At 39.7% G+C, this 16,258-nt stretch overlaps 2 protein-coding genes across 2 annotated transcripts in view; both read left to right on the forward strand.

Moving 5' to 3' along the window:
• alg14 (ALG14 UDP-N-acetylglucosaminyltransferase subunit) overlaps positions 1 to 7,539 on the forward strand; it is a 10,045-nt gene extending 2,506 nt beyond the window's left edge. Inside the window, exon 4 of the mRNA XM_035661489.1 lies at positions 7,227 to 7,539. Coding sequence (XP_035517382.1) covers positions 7,227 to 7,457 — 231 coding nt within the window. The 3' untranslated portion in view covers positions 7,458 to 7,539. The remainder of the gene's footprint in view (positions 1 to 7,226) is intronic.
• A 2,559-nt stretch (positions 7,540 to 10,098) lies between these two features.
• The window catches only part of cnn3a (calponin 3, acidic a), a 21,230-nt gene continuing 15,070 nt past the window's right edge, over positions 10,099 to 16,258 (forward strand). Inside the window, exon 1 of the mRNA XM_035655283.1 lies at positions 10,099 to 10,357. Within this exon, the coding sequence (XP_035511176.1) occupies positions 10,301 to 10,357 (57 nt within the window). The 5' untranslated portion in view covers positions 10,099 to 10,300. The remainder of the gene's footprint in view (positions 10,358 to 16,258) is intronic.

The following is a 16,258-nucleotide window of genomic DNA, read 5'->3' on the forward strand; positions in this document are numbered from 1 at the left end:
CCATGCAGTCTCCATTTGCAAACATTTGTGATGCAAAATGGGTCATTCTGAAAAGCTCAGTGACTTCAAGCGTGGTACTGTGATAGGATGCCACCTTTGCTATAAGACGGTTCATGAAATTTCATCCCTGCTGGATATTCCACGGTCAACTGTAAGTGATATTATTAGAAAGTGGAAGCGTTTAGGAACAACAGCAACTCAGCCCCGAAGTGGAAGACCACGTAAAATCACAGAGCGGGGTCAACGACTGCTAAGGCGCATGGTGCGTAAAAGTCGCCAAAGAGCCAAGAGCCAAGAGTTCCGAACTTACACTGGCATTAATGCTGATGATTAATGGGTTTCCATAGCCGAGCAGCTGCATGCAAACCTTACATCACCAAGTCCAATGCCAAGCGTCGGATGGAGTGGTGTAAAGCGCATCATCACTGGACTGTGGAGCAGTGGAAACGTGTTCTGGGGAGTGACGAATTGCAAGTCGATGTCGAGCTGGTCTGGTGATGCCCAGGAGAACGTTACTGCCTGACTTGCTTTGTGCCAACGTAATTTGGGGTGAGGGGGATAAGGTCATGGGCTGTTTTTCAAGGGTTTGGGCTGGTCCCTATTCCCACAGAAACGTCCAGAAATCTGGGAAGTCTTCTATGAAGAGTGAAGCGTATAGCTGAAGAGGGACCAAACTCATTCATCCATCTCATCAACATTTAAAATAGGTGTTTGATACAATGTTATTCAGCCCTGTCTGTACTAGGCAGGCCGCCGAATACGTTTGTCCATAAGTGATACACAACACATCCCCCACACACACATACAGCATACAGTAATCTGTACATGGAAAACACATCTAGTATTTTTTGGAGCTGACATATCCTAAAGAGTCGGAATCTCAGCTGGCGCACCATACTGTGAGCCTCTTTTACCTGATGTCTAAGATGATCCCTCCAATCGTATATAGAAGAAGTACACAACTGGATATGCAACAGCGAAACGGAGAAGAACACAGATACTCACCATGAAACTTTCCCATGTAATTATAATAATAATAAAGAAATTAGTTTTTGTATTACAAGTTGCTGAAATTGGTTTTAAAATTCAAGAAAATGGTACAATTTCTACTAAAAATCTCATTTAACAATTCCCGAACAGAAATCTGAATATTGGCGAAAACCAGATTCACAATCTTGTTTTCATGTTGTGAACAGATAAAATGTCATATAGACCAGGCTGCCGAAGGATATACTGAACAAAGCCCTCTGTGGAAAACCTTCAGAAGATAAGAAAAAACACGAAGGTTTGGTGTGTGTAATGAATGGAGAATTCTGGTATGACAAATGAAGGTTTTCTGAAATATAATGCCGTTTAAATATTCAACTGAGGGATTTTCTAATCGCCAACCTTTAGGTGAAATTATACGATTGCCAAATAGACACAGGAGAAGAAAATAAAAAGCGAAATGTGGTATTTTCTGTCACACTAGTCTGAAAGAAGACATTGGAACAACAATAGCAAAAACTATAAATAAATTAAAACAGCAGTGAGGATCCGACTCGCACTCCAAGTGCAACTCGGGGTGTACGGGCGGCTGTGGCTCAGGCAAGCGGGTGTCCCCCAATTGAAAGTTGTTGTTCGATCCCCGGCCCTGCTCACGTGTGAGTATCCTTGAGCAAGAATACTGAACCCAAATTGCTCCCGATGCATAGCATCGGTTGTGTGAATGTGATGAATAAAGTTAAGTTTCTGTTCGATGGACTTGCCATCAGGAGTCAATGGTGTGAAGAGTGAATGTGGCACGTAGTGTAAAGGCTTGAAGTGGTCGGAAACTAGAAAGGCGCAAGCAATACAGGCCATGGTACAGGTCCATTACCATTCCATTTACTGCCGTCGGGTCACGCACCAGTACATCATGACAACACCAAATACCGCCACAGACACACCATTCAATGGATATTTGAATCCTGGAGGTGTTTAGAATGTGCTCACCAAATTTGGAGGTGTTCTGATCAATTCCCTAGGAGAAGTTTGTTAAAATACAAAGCCTAGAAATGGCGGCAGAATTTGATATTGAATTCAAAATGGCCGACTTCCTGTTGGGTTTAGGATATGGCTCCAAGAGGCTTTTTTGTACGTCCTGACATGATACATATGCCTACCACTTTTTATACTCATAGATAAAACGTACCATTGGGGCTGCTGAATAGGGGCGCTGTCGAGCCATTTTTTTGCACATCTGTCAGAGACCCATAAATTAGCCAAGTTTCGCCACGACTGACATGTGCGCAGAATTTCAGGACTTTTCTCATATAATAAAGCCTCCAAAAAGCCATTTGAAATGTCTGAAGAATAAAAAAGAATAATAAGAAGAAGAACAAATACAATAGGGCCTTCGCATGATTTGTGCTCGGGCCCTAATAAAGTAAACCATGATTTGCCTGTAGTGTCTCCTTACATTGATTCACTATGGAAGAACACAAACCCACCCAGCACTTACAGGCTCTATATGCAGATAACATACAAATATGAACAGTGAAAAATGTTTCCTTCTGAAATGTACAATGCTGACATTTAACTTGGGTTGCATAACAAGATCATGCTCATTGAATTACACAAGCTCAGTCTCGTGAATAGATTGGCTTTTAAAAGATATTCTTATTCCAAGAACATATTTAACAGTATCTAATTCTGAAGTGGAAAACTTAATCAGTGCCGAATGCTATTTATTATTCCCTTCAAAACAACAAAGAAGTAGACTAATGTTCATAGGAATCTAAGTGTATGCTGTTGTAGGAATGCTAGCAAACAGCACTGTGATTGAATGTATGTGGATAAAGATGTGTCACATATACTAATAATATGTGACATATTTTATGCATAGTTTTGTGACCAAACTTTCTCCACACATTTTCTTTTATTCTTGAAGTATTCTGAGGAGTCACAGGACAATATGAAAATTTCATGTCACAATCATCCTGACCAAAATAATCTGCCAATATTATTGCAATAATCATTAACATACTTAACATTCTGAAAATGCCACAAAAACAAACTGGAATCAGTTTACCTTACATTTACATTTTATTAAGACACAAATACATAGGCATCGTATCTCCCGATCGATCTTTAGTTAGGAATGCAACCTTTTTTTGTGGGGGATACAACGGGCAAACCAAACCTTCAGCCATGGTGACAGGATTAGGATTTTAGAATCACTAGAAAGATGTGGGTTCTCCCTTCGGGAAATCAATATAGGACTGAACGTTGGTGAGCTGCACAGCTTTTTTAAGTCACTTGTAGATATTCATGATTATCCCGATATAGAATCACACCACATTATACTTATCTGGGTGCTTTTTTACCAGGATACACAGTAATATTGTATATCGTCTCATCCCCACTTCTGAGATTATAGGATGCTAATGTGTGTTGTGCTGTGCTGCACTGTAGCTTTACAGAGACGACTATAGAGGCTACAGTCTGGGGGCCTGTTGTATTCTGCCAGTGTGTTTCTGGCTTTAGTCTTGAATATTGCACTGGAGTTACTCTACTTGACAGCTTTGTTGGATCTCTGCTCTGTTTAAACCTGGAGTCCAGACTGTTTTTGCTCAATTCACATATGATAAATGTATCTTATAATATGACTGGAGAACAAACAATAAGGCACATTTATTGTGTCTGGAAGTTTTATCCGGTTTGTTGGGTCTCACCTGACCTGGTTAACAAAGCAAATACAGTCCGGCAGTGGTATGTTTCATTGTAAACACACAGCAGAGTCTTGTATAATATTCTGCCTCTTTACTTGTGTCTTTATTCTGCACAATCAAAAACCTACACCCAGCGTATCAATATAGATCAAATAAACAGACATGAATGTTTCTGACTAATCTAGTGAATTAAATACCTGACATATCATCACATTAGGACTGACAGGTCTTGGTGACGGTGATGATGAATTGGTGCCCAGATTCAAGGCAAGCTGTGCCATTTCTCCCATAGTGTTTTCCCACCAAAATTAGCTCTGGTTCTTGAACTGGTCCTGTTCAAGATTCCTGGGACCTTGGTCCTATGATTGCAAAATGGCCCACGTTTCCACCAGTTTTGAGTGGAACCATTGTTCCAGACCTCTGGTTTACCATCCATATGTACTTAATGTTCTTAATGTTCTTAAAAAGAATCAGGCCTATACTGTACATGAAAATGGGCCACGATCAATGTACTCAACTACTTTCCAGAGACTGAATTAAAACTTTAGATACGGTTCAGACTGTATAATATTATTTGTTTAAACATTTGGGGTTTAATTTGTCCTAGTTGTAAGATATCTGTCTGAGATTTCTGCCTCCACCCAATACAGTGGAGGTCAATTAGTGCTCCTTACAAAAACTACATTTAAAAGACTTCAGCAGCACATTATTTTCCAGAAACTGTCCTCTTTACTCTGTACTGAATAATCCACTGAACACAGTGTGGACATTTTTCTTCCTCAATAGAAAGTAAAATTTGACTTCCCTGACATCGGAGCACAGTTTTTGTGAAACCTGAATACAACAGAAATGTCAGTAAGTAAGAATCTGTCAGCTTATTTCCTCTGATAATGTAGCGTGCCTCTGGTCTGTGTAAGCTGTATGTTGAGCAGATTCCAGACCTGTGACCGCTCTTTCTGGATGTGTGTCCAGCAGAATCCTCTGGTTATTGGTGGCCGGTTGGAAACAAAGCCGGGGACTTAGTGCCAGGGCTGTCATGCCAGGAATGTTCCAGTCAGGGTTATGACTGTAGCATGGCGGAGGAACAGTCGTAACCCTGGCACTGATTCTACAATAAGGGGATTTTACTGGTGCAACTGCTGAGAACTTGACCATCTTGAGCCAGCTGGGGCTACCAGAATCTCCACACTTTAGACCCTGACGCAGAAAGTACTAGATGTGCTTTTATAGGGAGGTTCTGAATAAGACAATTATTGAACTGCTATATCTCATCACAAATATGCCACATCTGGCCAGCTGCTACTGGTTGAGGGGAGCTGTGTGTGGGGCCAGGCCAATACAAGCTTCTGTTGTTGTCACAAAATGTAAACTGTAAATGTAAAGCAGGAAACAAATGAATTTTGAGATGGGATAAGATGAACACATGAATAAATTAACAAAAACTGTACATTTTAAAAGACAAGATGCTAGTTAACAAATGATGCACATTAGCTAGCTATTTAGCCAGCACAGGCTGACAGACTGTAAACTGACCACCTAATTTTATAAGTAAACAAGTGAAAGGTTTGTGATGCAGATGCTTACATCTACTGCTACACTGCTACCGTTCTTTTTGTAGGTTTAAAGGGACTCTTCTGTGTCTGTTGTTGAGGTGTAAGAATGACACAGTGTTAAGCTCTGTGAGTGCAGAGTGCGGGGCAGCTCTCTTCCAGAGCATTGAGCAGAGAATATTACAGTTTCTGTACTGTGGAGCTGTATGATGACTTCTCCAGACTCCAGAGCAGCTCTGTCTGGTTTCCTGTAAACCCAAACTCCCTCAACTCCCTCAACTCCCTCAGCCTCCTTCAGCCCTGAGGCCACTTCTTCATCCCAGTCCCCTCCCCCCTTCGTTCTTCACTGCTGCCACTGAGTCACACACAGTTTCTGCTCTCTTTTCCTTTTTCATCGTCAGACTATGCATTCACCACATTGCTTCAGTTCAGCTCAGTCATGTTGCTTAAGCATTGCACATCCTCCACACTCCTAACCCCCGAGGTCTCAACAACAAACACACAATAATTTCCTGTACTGTCTTCTAGCTCTACAATTTTTGTCCAAAATGAACGTCTACCTGACACTCCTCATCACAGGCTGTGGGAATAAAGCTATGAGCAGTGTACATATAATTTCAATAGAACATTTTTTAAAAGATCTGAAGAGGATTGAACGTACTGACTGCTTCACTTGAAAAAGCCAAAGTTGGAGAAAAGTCTCAGCTAATGTGTTTATAATTAAATGTACAACAAGGAGTTATGAAACAGTCTCAGTTTAATAGTGATGCCTCTATATGAACCTACATAAACAAAAAAAGATGATTGAAAATGAGAAGATTGGATACTTCTATGTAGTTATTCCTAATGCCTGCCACCAGGTTGGATTCCCATTGAAATCTATGAAATGAGGTTGTATTTTGATCATTAATGTTTTATTTTTCTTTTAACATTTTGCACGCTCATAAATGTGCACGCGTGTTAATATAACACACTTTGATACAACCATGGTTACCATTATTCATATTATAAAGAGACAGAAGTCTGTTGGGTATGGCATTAGCAGTGTAATTAATCTGCATCTGATAGTTTTGAATTTGAAATATTCAAACTGAATATTGTATGCAATTGCAATTGAATTCACTTTTCAAATTCAGTTTCTCAAAATTGAGTCTAAACTCAGACGCACTCATCCAGGAGACTCTAGATATAAAATAGAAGACCTCTGATTCAGTCCAACTCCTTTCAAAGGACTTCTTCAGACCACAAGGATTTCTGGGTATGTAGGCCATGAGCATAGCCGTGTACTCTTTCCCATTTTATCAAGGTTAACAAAAAAAATAGAATTTTAGTTTGTGCTAGCACTGAAATGTCTCCATATACAAGTCTGCCAAAGTATTGAATTGTGAACCAGTGTAAAACAGTGAACATATTAAAGTGTTTGTGTTGTCACCCAAACCCAAAGTTTTTCACACACATTCTCTTGTTGTTTGGAGACTACAGTGCCAGCTTTTACAGTGGCTCAGACAGACAGCTGGATCTCACAAGAAAAACTAGATCTCTTGATGAAAAACAAATCAGCCTGCTATGTGTCTCTGTACTGGACACACAGGGATTAAACAGATATTGATCTTAAGTCTTAAATTCTGAGTAGGGCAGTACTGTCTCTTAGGTGTCCTCCTTTCTGCCCCCTTCTATGCATTTCTGGGGGAGGCTTTTTAATTGCCCTGCCAGCGGCTGCACCACTACAGCACTTTTAATTGTATTTGTATGGTGTTATGTATTGTTATGGGCTTTGTTGTAAAAGCAACTTTGGGTACCTTTCGAAAGGGCTATACAAATAAACTTGATTTGATTTAAGACCTTAGCCAGTTTCTGTCATGTAACATGATGTCACAGATGCGCTGATGTCCATCTCCTAGAGGCTCCTTTCTATGAATGTGGGTGTCACTTCCTGGAAATGCGCTCATCCCCCTCCTCTCTGTGTGTGTGTGTGTTGTTTCAGGTGCTGTGTAACGGCCCTGGGACCTGCGTTCCCCTGTGTGTGGCAGGACTACTGCTTGGAATTCTGGGAATGAAGAAAGTCCTGATAGTTTATGTTGAAAGCATTTGCCGGGTGCAGACGCTGTCACTCACGGGGAAGATCCTGTACCCCATATCGGACTATTTCTTTGTACAGTGGTCCCCTCTGAGGGACAAATACCCCAAGTCCATTTTCCTTGGAAGGATAGTGTGAAAATGTCTGTTACCTAAATACACAAATGTAAGATCAAATATGTTGTAATGCTCATGGATAAATACTATTTTTTATTGTTGAATTATGTTTATACGTTGTGATTTGTTGTGCAACATAGATAGGTATACTTGCAGTTACATAGAAAAACATCCATAATTGGTAAGACTATACAAAGTATTGTTGGGGGGCATCATTTCTATAGCCTGCAGGAGGTCCTTTTCAGGTCTTATCAGAATCTTAATCTCTTTGTTTTACATTTTTATTGTTAGATAACATATGAAATCTTTAAACTGTAAAACAATCAAATACAACAATCCTATCATCCATCCTATCTTTTTAAAACTAATTGCATTATTAATATGTTTGGTCAACTGTTTAAGACCAGTGTTGGGGTAATTACTGAAAAAAAGTAATCCATTACACATTACTAGTTACTTTAAAAAAAGTAATGGCTTACTTTACTTTGTTACTCGCTTAAAGTAATAGTTACACTACTTAGTTACCATTACTTTTGGACCTTACTCCGTATTGAGCAGCACCTGGAGAAAAGGCGCGCGATTCCACCGGTGGAAACAGGCAAGCATTTTCCTTCCACAATATATTGCGCGGTACAAAGCAGTATCTATCTATCCGACAATGTAATCTGATTGTAACGCGTTACCCCCAACACTGTTTAAGACTAGAAATTCTCCATAATTTTATTATAATTAATGTTAAATAATGAAATCAATGGAAAGTGCAACACCTACAGAAGTACATCAGTCAGCCAGTGATCAGAGTTTCAACTGGGACTGAAACGATCAGAGTAGCAGAGCTAACATAAGACTTGCTTTTGTGAGGACTGAACTTGAGATTTACAATGAGTAAAGCTTGGTGCAATAAGATTATAAAGGAAACCATGATTTAATCCAGATTTTAGGTTAATCCTTACACAGCAAAAACAGTCCTTCTACAAACAAAAGTATTTACTAAATATATTTGCTTGTGTTAAGCCAAACAATCTGCCAATCGGGTAAGCCAATTTTGTTAAGCTAAAATGTATAAAACGTAGAAATCTAGCTACCAAGACTGTAATGGGCCTTAAAACTAGAAAAAACGCCAGAATTTAAGCAAGTTGTGCTTATTACAGGCAATGAAAANNAAGACTTTAAATGGGTATGCTGGTCGCTTTATTGAGCTGAATTTGTACCTTAATATAAGCTTAATAATTAGCAAAAAAAAATCATCTTACAATAAGACACAATTTCTTCAAACAGCATGATAAAAATAAATTACTTTTTGTCTTAAATGAAGGCACCAGAAACATTCTTATGTCTAGCATTTATTAGCTGCTTCGTTTACAACACTGGGTTATCCGACTTTCTCTAAGTTATGCAAGTGGTCTAACTCTTAAAACAAGGAAAATAATCTTGTTCCTCTGCTGGGATATTTTGCAAACCATTGTTAGAACTTGTTACTGGTTAAATCTAGCTCAATATATGCTGTAATATATATTATTAAGACAAAGTTAGATAGATTTTCTTAAAACCAGATTACCTTTTCTAATGCAAAACATGCAACAAAATTAGATTTCCCAGAAACAAGGCTTTTCCTTCCTAAAATGGCTCTAAGTGTTCAAAAGCACAACTACAACACAGGGCATATCAAAAAGACCTCTATGTAACAAGCCTGTTTCAAACCCATTGTAGTCAAAAAATCCACAATCTCCAGTTTTAAAGAGAAAACAAAAATCAAGATGAACTCAGTGGCTTTTGTAACTTGTTTCTAAATTGAAAGGTCACTGTCAAATATTACACCCAGGTTTCGGGCTGCATGTTTGACATTTGTAGACAGGGAGCCAAGATGTTTTACACAGACTTTGGAGGAAGGTAGGAAGGAATTTCACATTTGTATTCATTTAGCCAAAGAAAGTTTTGGGACATCGAAACTGCTTTCGTGTCATACCCAACAGTGGTAATGAATATTGTACTTCTGCATGATATGTCCCAGTTGAAGCACGTACACACAGAACAACAGTGGGCCAAGGATGGGGCCTTGGGGAACCCCACAGGTCAGAGAAGCTCCCACCTACAGTGGGTGAAAATAACATTTTAATACCAAATGCAAAAAACTTTTTTTGCCCAAAACTGCATGAGATTATATTACATGGGCATGTCTGCAAAGTGGAAACGTACTTACTTACTTAATTACTGTCTTACCCATAGAACCAATTTTCATTCAGATATCTTGAAGTCTTAAGTCAAGGGATCCCTTTGAAAATGGCCATGCCAGTTTTCTATTGCCAAAATTTAGCCTATGTTTTGAGAATTATTTAGGCCCCTTCCTGAAATGGTAGCATGACATTGGTCATTGGTTGGTACAAATGGATGTTAGGTCATCTAATTTCATAGGATACCAGTATCTATACCAGTAAGGAAAATGGGGACTTGGGATGGCCAATCACATTTCCCCCCTCTGCACAATATGCCTGATGCCAACCCACTTTTCAATGCAATCCAATAGAACGAAATAGAATGATCAACTGTGCCACTTTTTACCCATTAGACTAGGTTGTTTTTGCTCAAATGAACTAACCTAACCTGCACGCCTGAGAGCATCCAGAGAGGGAGGAACCAGCGGCTGCTCTTATTGGCTGCTGTGGCTACGTCAACTATTTGACGAAATTTTTTGCAATCCGTCCCACAGACAGTTGAGTCTCTGGTCCTCCTGTGTGAACCCTCTCGGAATACTTCCCTCCTGCTCTGGCTGTTTCTGGGACCGAAGCAAACCGTGCTCGGTAGCAGTTTTTCACTGCGGACTGTGTGCTACATTGTAGCTGAGGATATCCGTGCAAAACCGACAAAATGACACATTTCAACAAGGGGCCAGCCTACGGACTGTCTGCTGAAGTGAGAAGCAAAGTAAGTGTTTTTCTGTCTCTATCTTTGTGAAAAGAAAAAGAAAAGTGAACCCAGGTTTATCTAACGCATTCGTATCAGTGTGTCTAAACAAACATCCAGTTTGCTCTCCTTCTTTCTTTCTCCCGTTGAAAAGCAACAAACCGAACTCTGCTGTACATCACAGCCGCACTTTAGCGTCCACAAAGGGATCTTCTTTTCACTGTGGTCACGTTGTGTTAAGTAAAGAAGAACAACGGGCTGCATTTGGTACAATGAACGCCCAACTTTAACTTTACACCAACAAAGGCTGAAGAAAGGAATGTGAGCCAAGGTGAACAGAGGTTTTAGTATTACGGTCTACCTGGGGGTTGGATGCAGCCAGTCCAGCCCCTATGCTTAGCTTGTCCAAACCGTATTTAGCCACCGTCTACTGACTATAGTAGGCTGTAAAGTCAATAATAGAGACATTGGGTCGATACCACCGTTTTACCTCAATGATGGGAAACAAACTTTCCTTCAGTTCCTCTTTGTTTTACAGGAGCCAGTGGCAGACTCCGCCTGTATCAGGGGCAGGGGTGGAAAAAAAAAGGAAAAGTTGTGATGCATTTATGGTGAAACTACTTAGTCAGGGTTGGAAATTTGCATCGCAGAGGGTACTTTATCTCATTTTCATCTGAAAGAGCACCATATGTGGGACTTTATCTCATTTTGTCCATTTAAGGACACCTTAGAGCAGTAGTTTTTCCTTAAGGGGCCCCTTTTCAGTCATGGAGTAAACTGACAACCCCTGTTATAATGACGTATTTTATGGATATTTCATATTATATTCAGCACATAACAATAACAGTAGAGAACAACTGATAAGCTGTACAATGAATCCACACAGTGAACACAATAACTGCAGGAAGTTTATGTAAAACAAGAGATTTGGAATTTTTCCAATATTTTTAATAACTTTTCATACCATTCTCTGTCTGTATGATGTATTTGTTGTTTTTAACAATCATACATATTGAATATGGTTCTTTTGGTCATTCCATTCATTCTGTGAAAAAGTCTAAATGAAATTGTTATTTTTAAAGTTTAGATTATTATTTAAGAACTAAACTTTCAGGGAGAAGAAAACAATGAACTTCACAGGAAATAAATCTGGTTTTACACAGACTGTTGTTATTGTGTTCACTGTTTGGGTTCATTGTAAAGTTTATCAGTTGTTCTCTACTGTTATTGTTTGCATTGAATATGATATGGAATATCCAAATATGTCAGTTAGTCAGGGATCGTCAGTTTCCTCATTGGAAGGGCACCCTAGAGCGCACTTTATCCTCTACCACAGGGGCATCGAAGAGGGCACTTTTGCAGCTGTTTTTTAAGCATGTGGTCATGAAGGAGGTAGACTGCCACCTCACACAGTCCGCCAGTGATAAGAGCACTTTTAAAATGTAGTCACGGAGTTAAAGCTGTCATGTGAACTTATTTTGATGTTAAGCACTAACTTTGAAATTGAAGTTATGGTCTGTGGAGGAGAGCTGTTTCCCAGCTGGGGCTGTGTGGCTGGCTCCTGGCATATGATACATGATTGGGGAGAACAGGGTTGGTTGTCACATTTGTTAGATCTCGCTCCATAGTGGGGGCTGTTAAAAACGTTGTTACTGAAACTTTCAGAATTAGGGTAAGAGGTCACCTACAGGGTCATTTCAGGAGAGACACTTGACATTGAGGTCAGAGGACTTTCATGTGAAAATGTAAATGTGCAGCTCTTCCATCCATTCTCATCCAGGCTTTTACACACACATCTCAAGGAACAGCGTATCTGCTTTGACTGTTAAACTGAACTTATGTGTTTGTGTGTGTAGATTGATTCATAACCATGTTACAGATGTGTGTACGTATGAAAATTCTAAAAGCATAAACAGTATGTTGTAAGTCTCTGAAAGTTGACTTTAAAGAGGAGCTCCACACTAAATTTCCTTTGACGCTGTTACACTTAATGACATAGATTCATGTTGACAAATAATACAGTTTTCCAACAATATGCAGGTGTAAAAACTGCAGTTTCTGCTCAAAACTAGCTTGTGTTTGTCTTCTTGGATGTGTTCAGCTGAATTCCCTTCCCCTCTTTTACCATGACAATGACTCTGATGTGTATTTCATAGTGTATGTAGACACATAGCAGGGCTGTAAAGCGTTATTGGCGTAGTGGCTGTAAAATGTAAATACTTTTGCCGCTGCAAAAGCTCTTGTTGTTATCAGATTCGATCCATTCGATCCAATAACATTTGGACCATCTTTGAGAGTTGGATGATTAAATTATTATATCCAATTCATGTGTGTGTGGGGGGTTGACAGGAAGACAGCCGGCTCGGACAGTGGAGGTCTCGGGCCGTTCTTTCAACTTGCTCGGCCGAAGGATGCTTTATGGGCCAAAAACTACCAAGATGCCCTTTTATAAGAATGAAGTATGCAGTTCTCCTTTCTACATCCATGGTTGCCCACCACTCCTCTGTTGCAGTAATAGTTATCCTTTAAACACTATGGTATGCATTAAAAATGAGTCTGCCACAGTGTAATGGTTTTAAATAACCAGAACATGCTATGGCCCTGGCATTTGTTCACGATCGCGTCAGTATAGTAGCTAACTGAACTGGCTCCTGCTGCTGTTCACCTGCTCATCTCTGCCTTTCAGACAATACTTTCAAATCAAACCTTATCAGAGCAAATACAGGCTGGAACAGAAATAGAAAAGCGATGCACAGTGATACACTAGCCTGTTTGTGGTTATCCCATTTAAACCTTAAGCGTGTGTAAGGTCACAGTGGAAAATATTCTCCTAACAGGAAGTGACTCATCTGAACTGTCAGGAATAGAACTGGTGTTCTGAGAAATGAGCTCTTTGGTCTCTGAGCAGAGATTAGATGATGGTACCAGAGTTGTCTTTGTCTTGTACTTAGTAAACCTCATGTCCTCAAAGCCTTCACTAATTGTATGAGTCACTGTTCAAAGTATAGCGGTATGTGTTGTGGTAAGCAAAGCTGGTACCATTTTATTATTTAGCTCATTGCAACTCATGATGGTATTGTTATGGTACTGCCTAACTTTGTGTGGACTTGAATTATGCTGCATAAAGGTGCTGGTTCATTAGTTGGCTGGCACACTGTACACTAGAGATGTCCCGAGCCAATCCTGAGGCTCAGTATTGGTGCAGTCTGGTCTGGCTACACATGCATGTGTGCATGCGTGTCCAACCAAATCAGCGTTGGTGATTGTTATAAAACATAACAAAGAAGGTTTTGGTGAGTTATATGTATTTTTTCTATCCACTTTGAATGAAGATGTGATGTTACAATCTGCAAGGTTAAATGATGCTTTTATCTGTGTAGTTTGATGGTGAGCAATGATGTTCCACCAAACGTCTGTCTCTGTAAGGATCCTTTACATAATGTTGTCACACACTTAGAATAACATTCTGCACATTTGTCCCCAAGGATTAGCTGACTGGTAGCCATAGCAACCTGTTTCACGGTTATTTTCTCATCTATGTTGGTGAATTCTTTATTTTGACCACATCACTGCAGTAAAACCTCCTCTGTCAGAGACTGCACATAAAAAAGGAGGACAGGCAGGGGCCCATCTGGGTTCCATTGCATAAAGTGTGATCAGTAGTCCATGCTCTTGTCTGAGCTGCATACATCACATTCCTGAAATTCTTCAGCAGAAACCCCTTGATCAGGACCCCAACCACCAGGCCTTCAGCCCATTACATTCACTTTATGCCCAGTTGGCATTGCACTGTTTTTCTAGCTTTATACAAGTAGCTTTATTTCTCTATAATATGTTTTAAATGAGAAATGTCAGGGTATTCAGGTTTAAAGGGTTATTTAGATCAACAAATAGTTTTTAATCTTAAAGAATTCAAATGAAGTATCTAATTAATGAATATTTTAGCCTTTTCCACTCCCCCGGTTTTTGTCTTTTTTAGGGGGGGGGGTGGATTTTTAGGGGGAGACAGCAGATCAACAGCATATGGCACATAGAAGTGGTATACATCATTGTAAAGCTGAAAACCTGGAGATGTATAAGGGCTTAGAACATTACGGTTGAAGTGCTGTATATGATGGCCATTCCCTTGCTCAGTTATTCCTCTTTAGTTGCTGCAGCCATGCTGTGATTTGGTGTCAAAAACGTTTGACATTTGGGATATTTCTGTTAGAATTGCATTTTTCTGCGATACGATTACGATTCGGAAATTACTCAGAAACCCCATTATAGCAATATATCTAAGAAAGCCATCGTTCTCTAGTTGGTACTTGTAGAGTTTCATCAGGCTGTGATCACTCTAGAGGTCACAATAGGTCATTTTATGCAGTGATCACATAATTACACATAAATCCAGCTGGAATCCACAGAAGAATCAGCTTTACAGTCATACCAAATGTATGCAATTCCAACACTGTTTATGGTCCCAGTATGTAGAAATATTTAGGTACATTAGCTCCTCAGTGGGCTGCTTAGCAAGTTCTGCCATTAAGTTTTTTTTAATCTACTCTAGTTTTTCCAACCTTTGTATGCTAATACTAATAGTAGTAGATTTTTTTCTATTGAAAAATGTTTTCTTTATTTCTTTTTATACATCCGGTATGTGTGCCCAAATAGTAACAGTAAGTAATAGTAAGTATTCCACAAACCTACAAAAAATGCAGACATTTTAGCTACTCTGCGGTGTGGATACGGCCAGTGTCACATGAATGACTGTGATCGATTTGTGAACCAGTTATGTTATTAGCAAGTTCATAAGCACTGGATTTTAAAATGATTGAAAACAATATCCCCATAGTGTTGTATTGGTGGGCTTTGGAATATGTTACCATGAATCATTCCATTTGTAACTAAGGACCTTTTGTCACACACCAACTCTGGATGCTTCGGCAAATTACTCATCTATGTCAATAAAGACGAATAACGTTGGAGCTGCTGTTGGGGTTGTTATTCCTCTTTACTCAGGTAGTCTGTCTAATCTGCAGTATTACAGTCACGCAGCATTATAAACATTTCAGCAAAGCAGTTTCTAACTTTTCTTTGACAGTAAGCAAACATTGTTGTTGAGGGACAGCAGCCTGTGACGGAGACGAGCAGTGAAAGTGAATAAAGTGCTAGTTAAGCAGCACATCCTTTCGAAGAAATTTTTATGAGGGCCAGCTGCTTCCCTGGAGACAAAAAGTTAGTGCATCCTGGTTTTATCATCACTAACATCAAATGTGAGCTGTAGAAAGAATATTATAAACGGGAAACAGAAACAAGTGCAGCGTGCCATAAGAGCGTATTATTTTAGAGTTCAGTTCATCCAGGTTTCAGGTCAGAGTCATAACTCAGACAAAATGCACCTCTCTGTTACAGAGTTCACCACAGCATGTGAGCAAACTGGAGCAATGAGAATGTCTGCTCCTTGCTCACAGAGCTGTTAGTTTGCTCTGCTCCTCCAGTCAAAGTCTCTTGATGAAATTCTGCCCAAAACTGCTCCTCGCTCAGCTCCGATTTCACCCTACTCCACTAAAACTGCTCACTGCTACTGAAAAAGGAAAAAATCTGTGTTATACTTAAATTTTTATCTTAAACCCTGTTTTAGCTGTATTATATATCTGTATGTGTCATACTGGCCACATACAGATCAGACACAGACACACACAGGTAGCAGGAAAGGATCCCCTCCCTGCAGATCATCACAAGATGGCCCTTTTAACTTCTCTGTTGAAGAAGAAGTAAAGGTCAGCTGTACATGTGTTGAAGAAATCAGGAAGAAACCATTCAAGTCCAGTTTAGAAGTTTGCTGTGGTGGTGTGTGTTTATTGATTTATGCCGGCATACTGGTGAGTTGGTGAGCTGACCCAGAGCAAATGAAATGAAGCACTTTTATACACTAGAACA

The sequence above is a fragment of the Morone saxatilis genome, unplaced genomic scaffold (genome assembly GCF_004916995.1).
Source record: "Morone saxatilis isolate NCDOM2014 unplaced genomic scaffold, NCSU_SB_2.0 Contig0, whole genome shotgun sequence".
Lineage (NCBI taxonomy): Eukaryota > Metazoa > Chordata > Actinopteri > Moronidae > Morone > Morone saxatilis.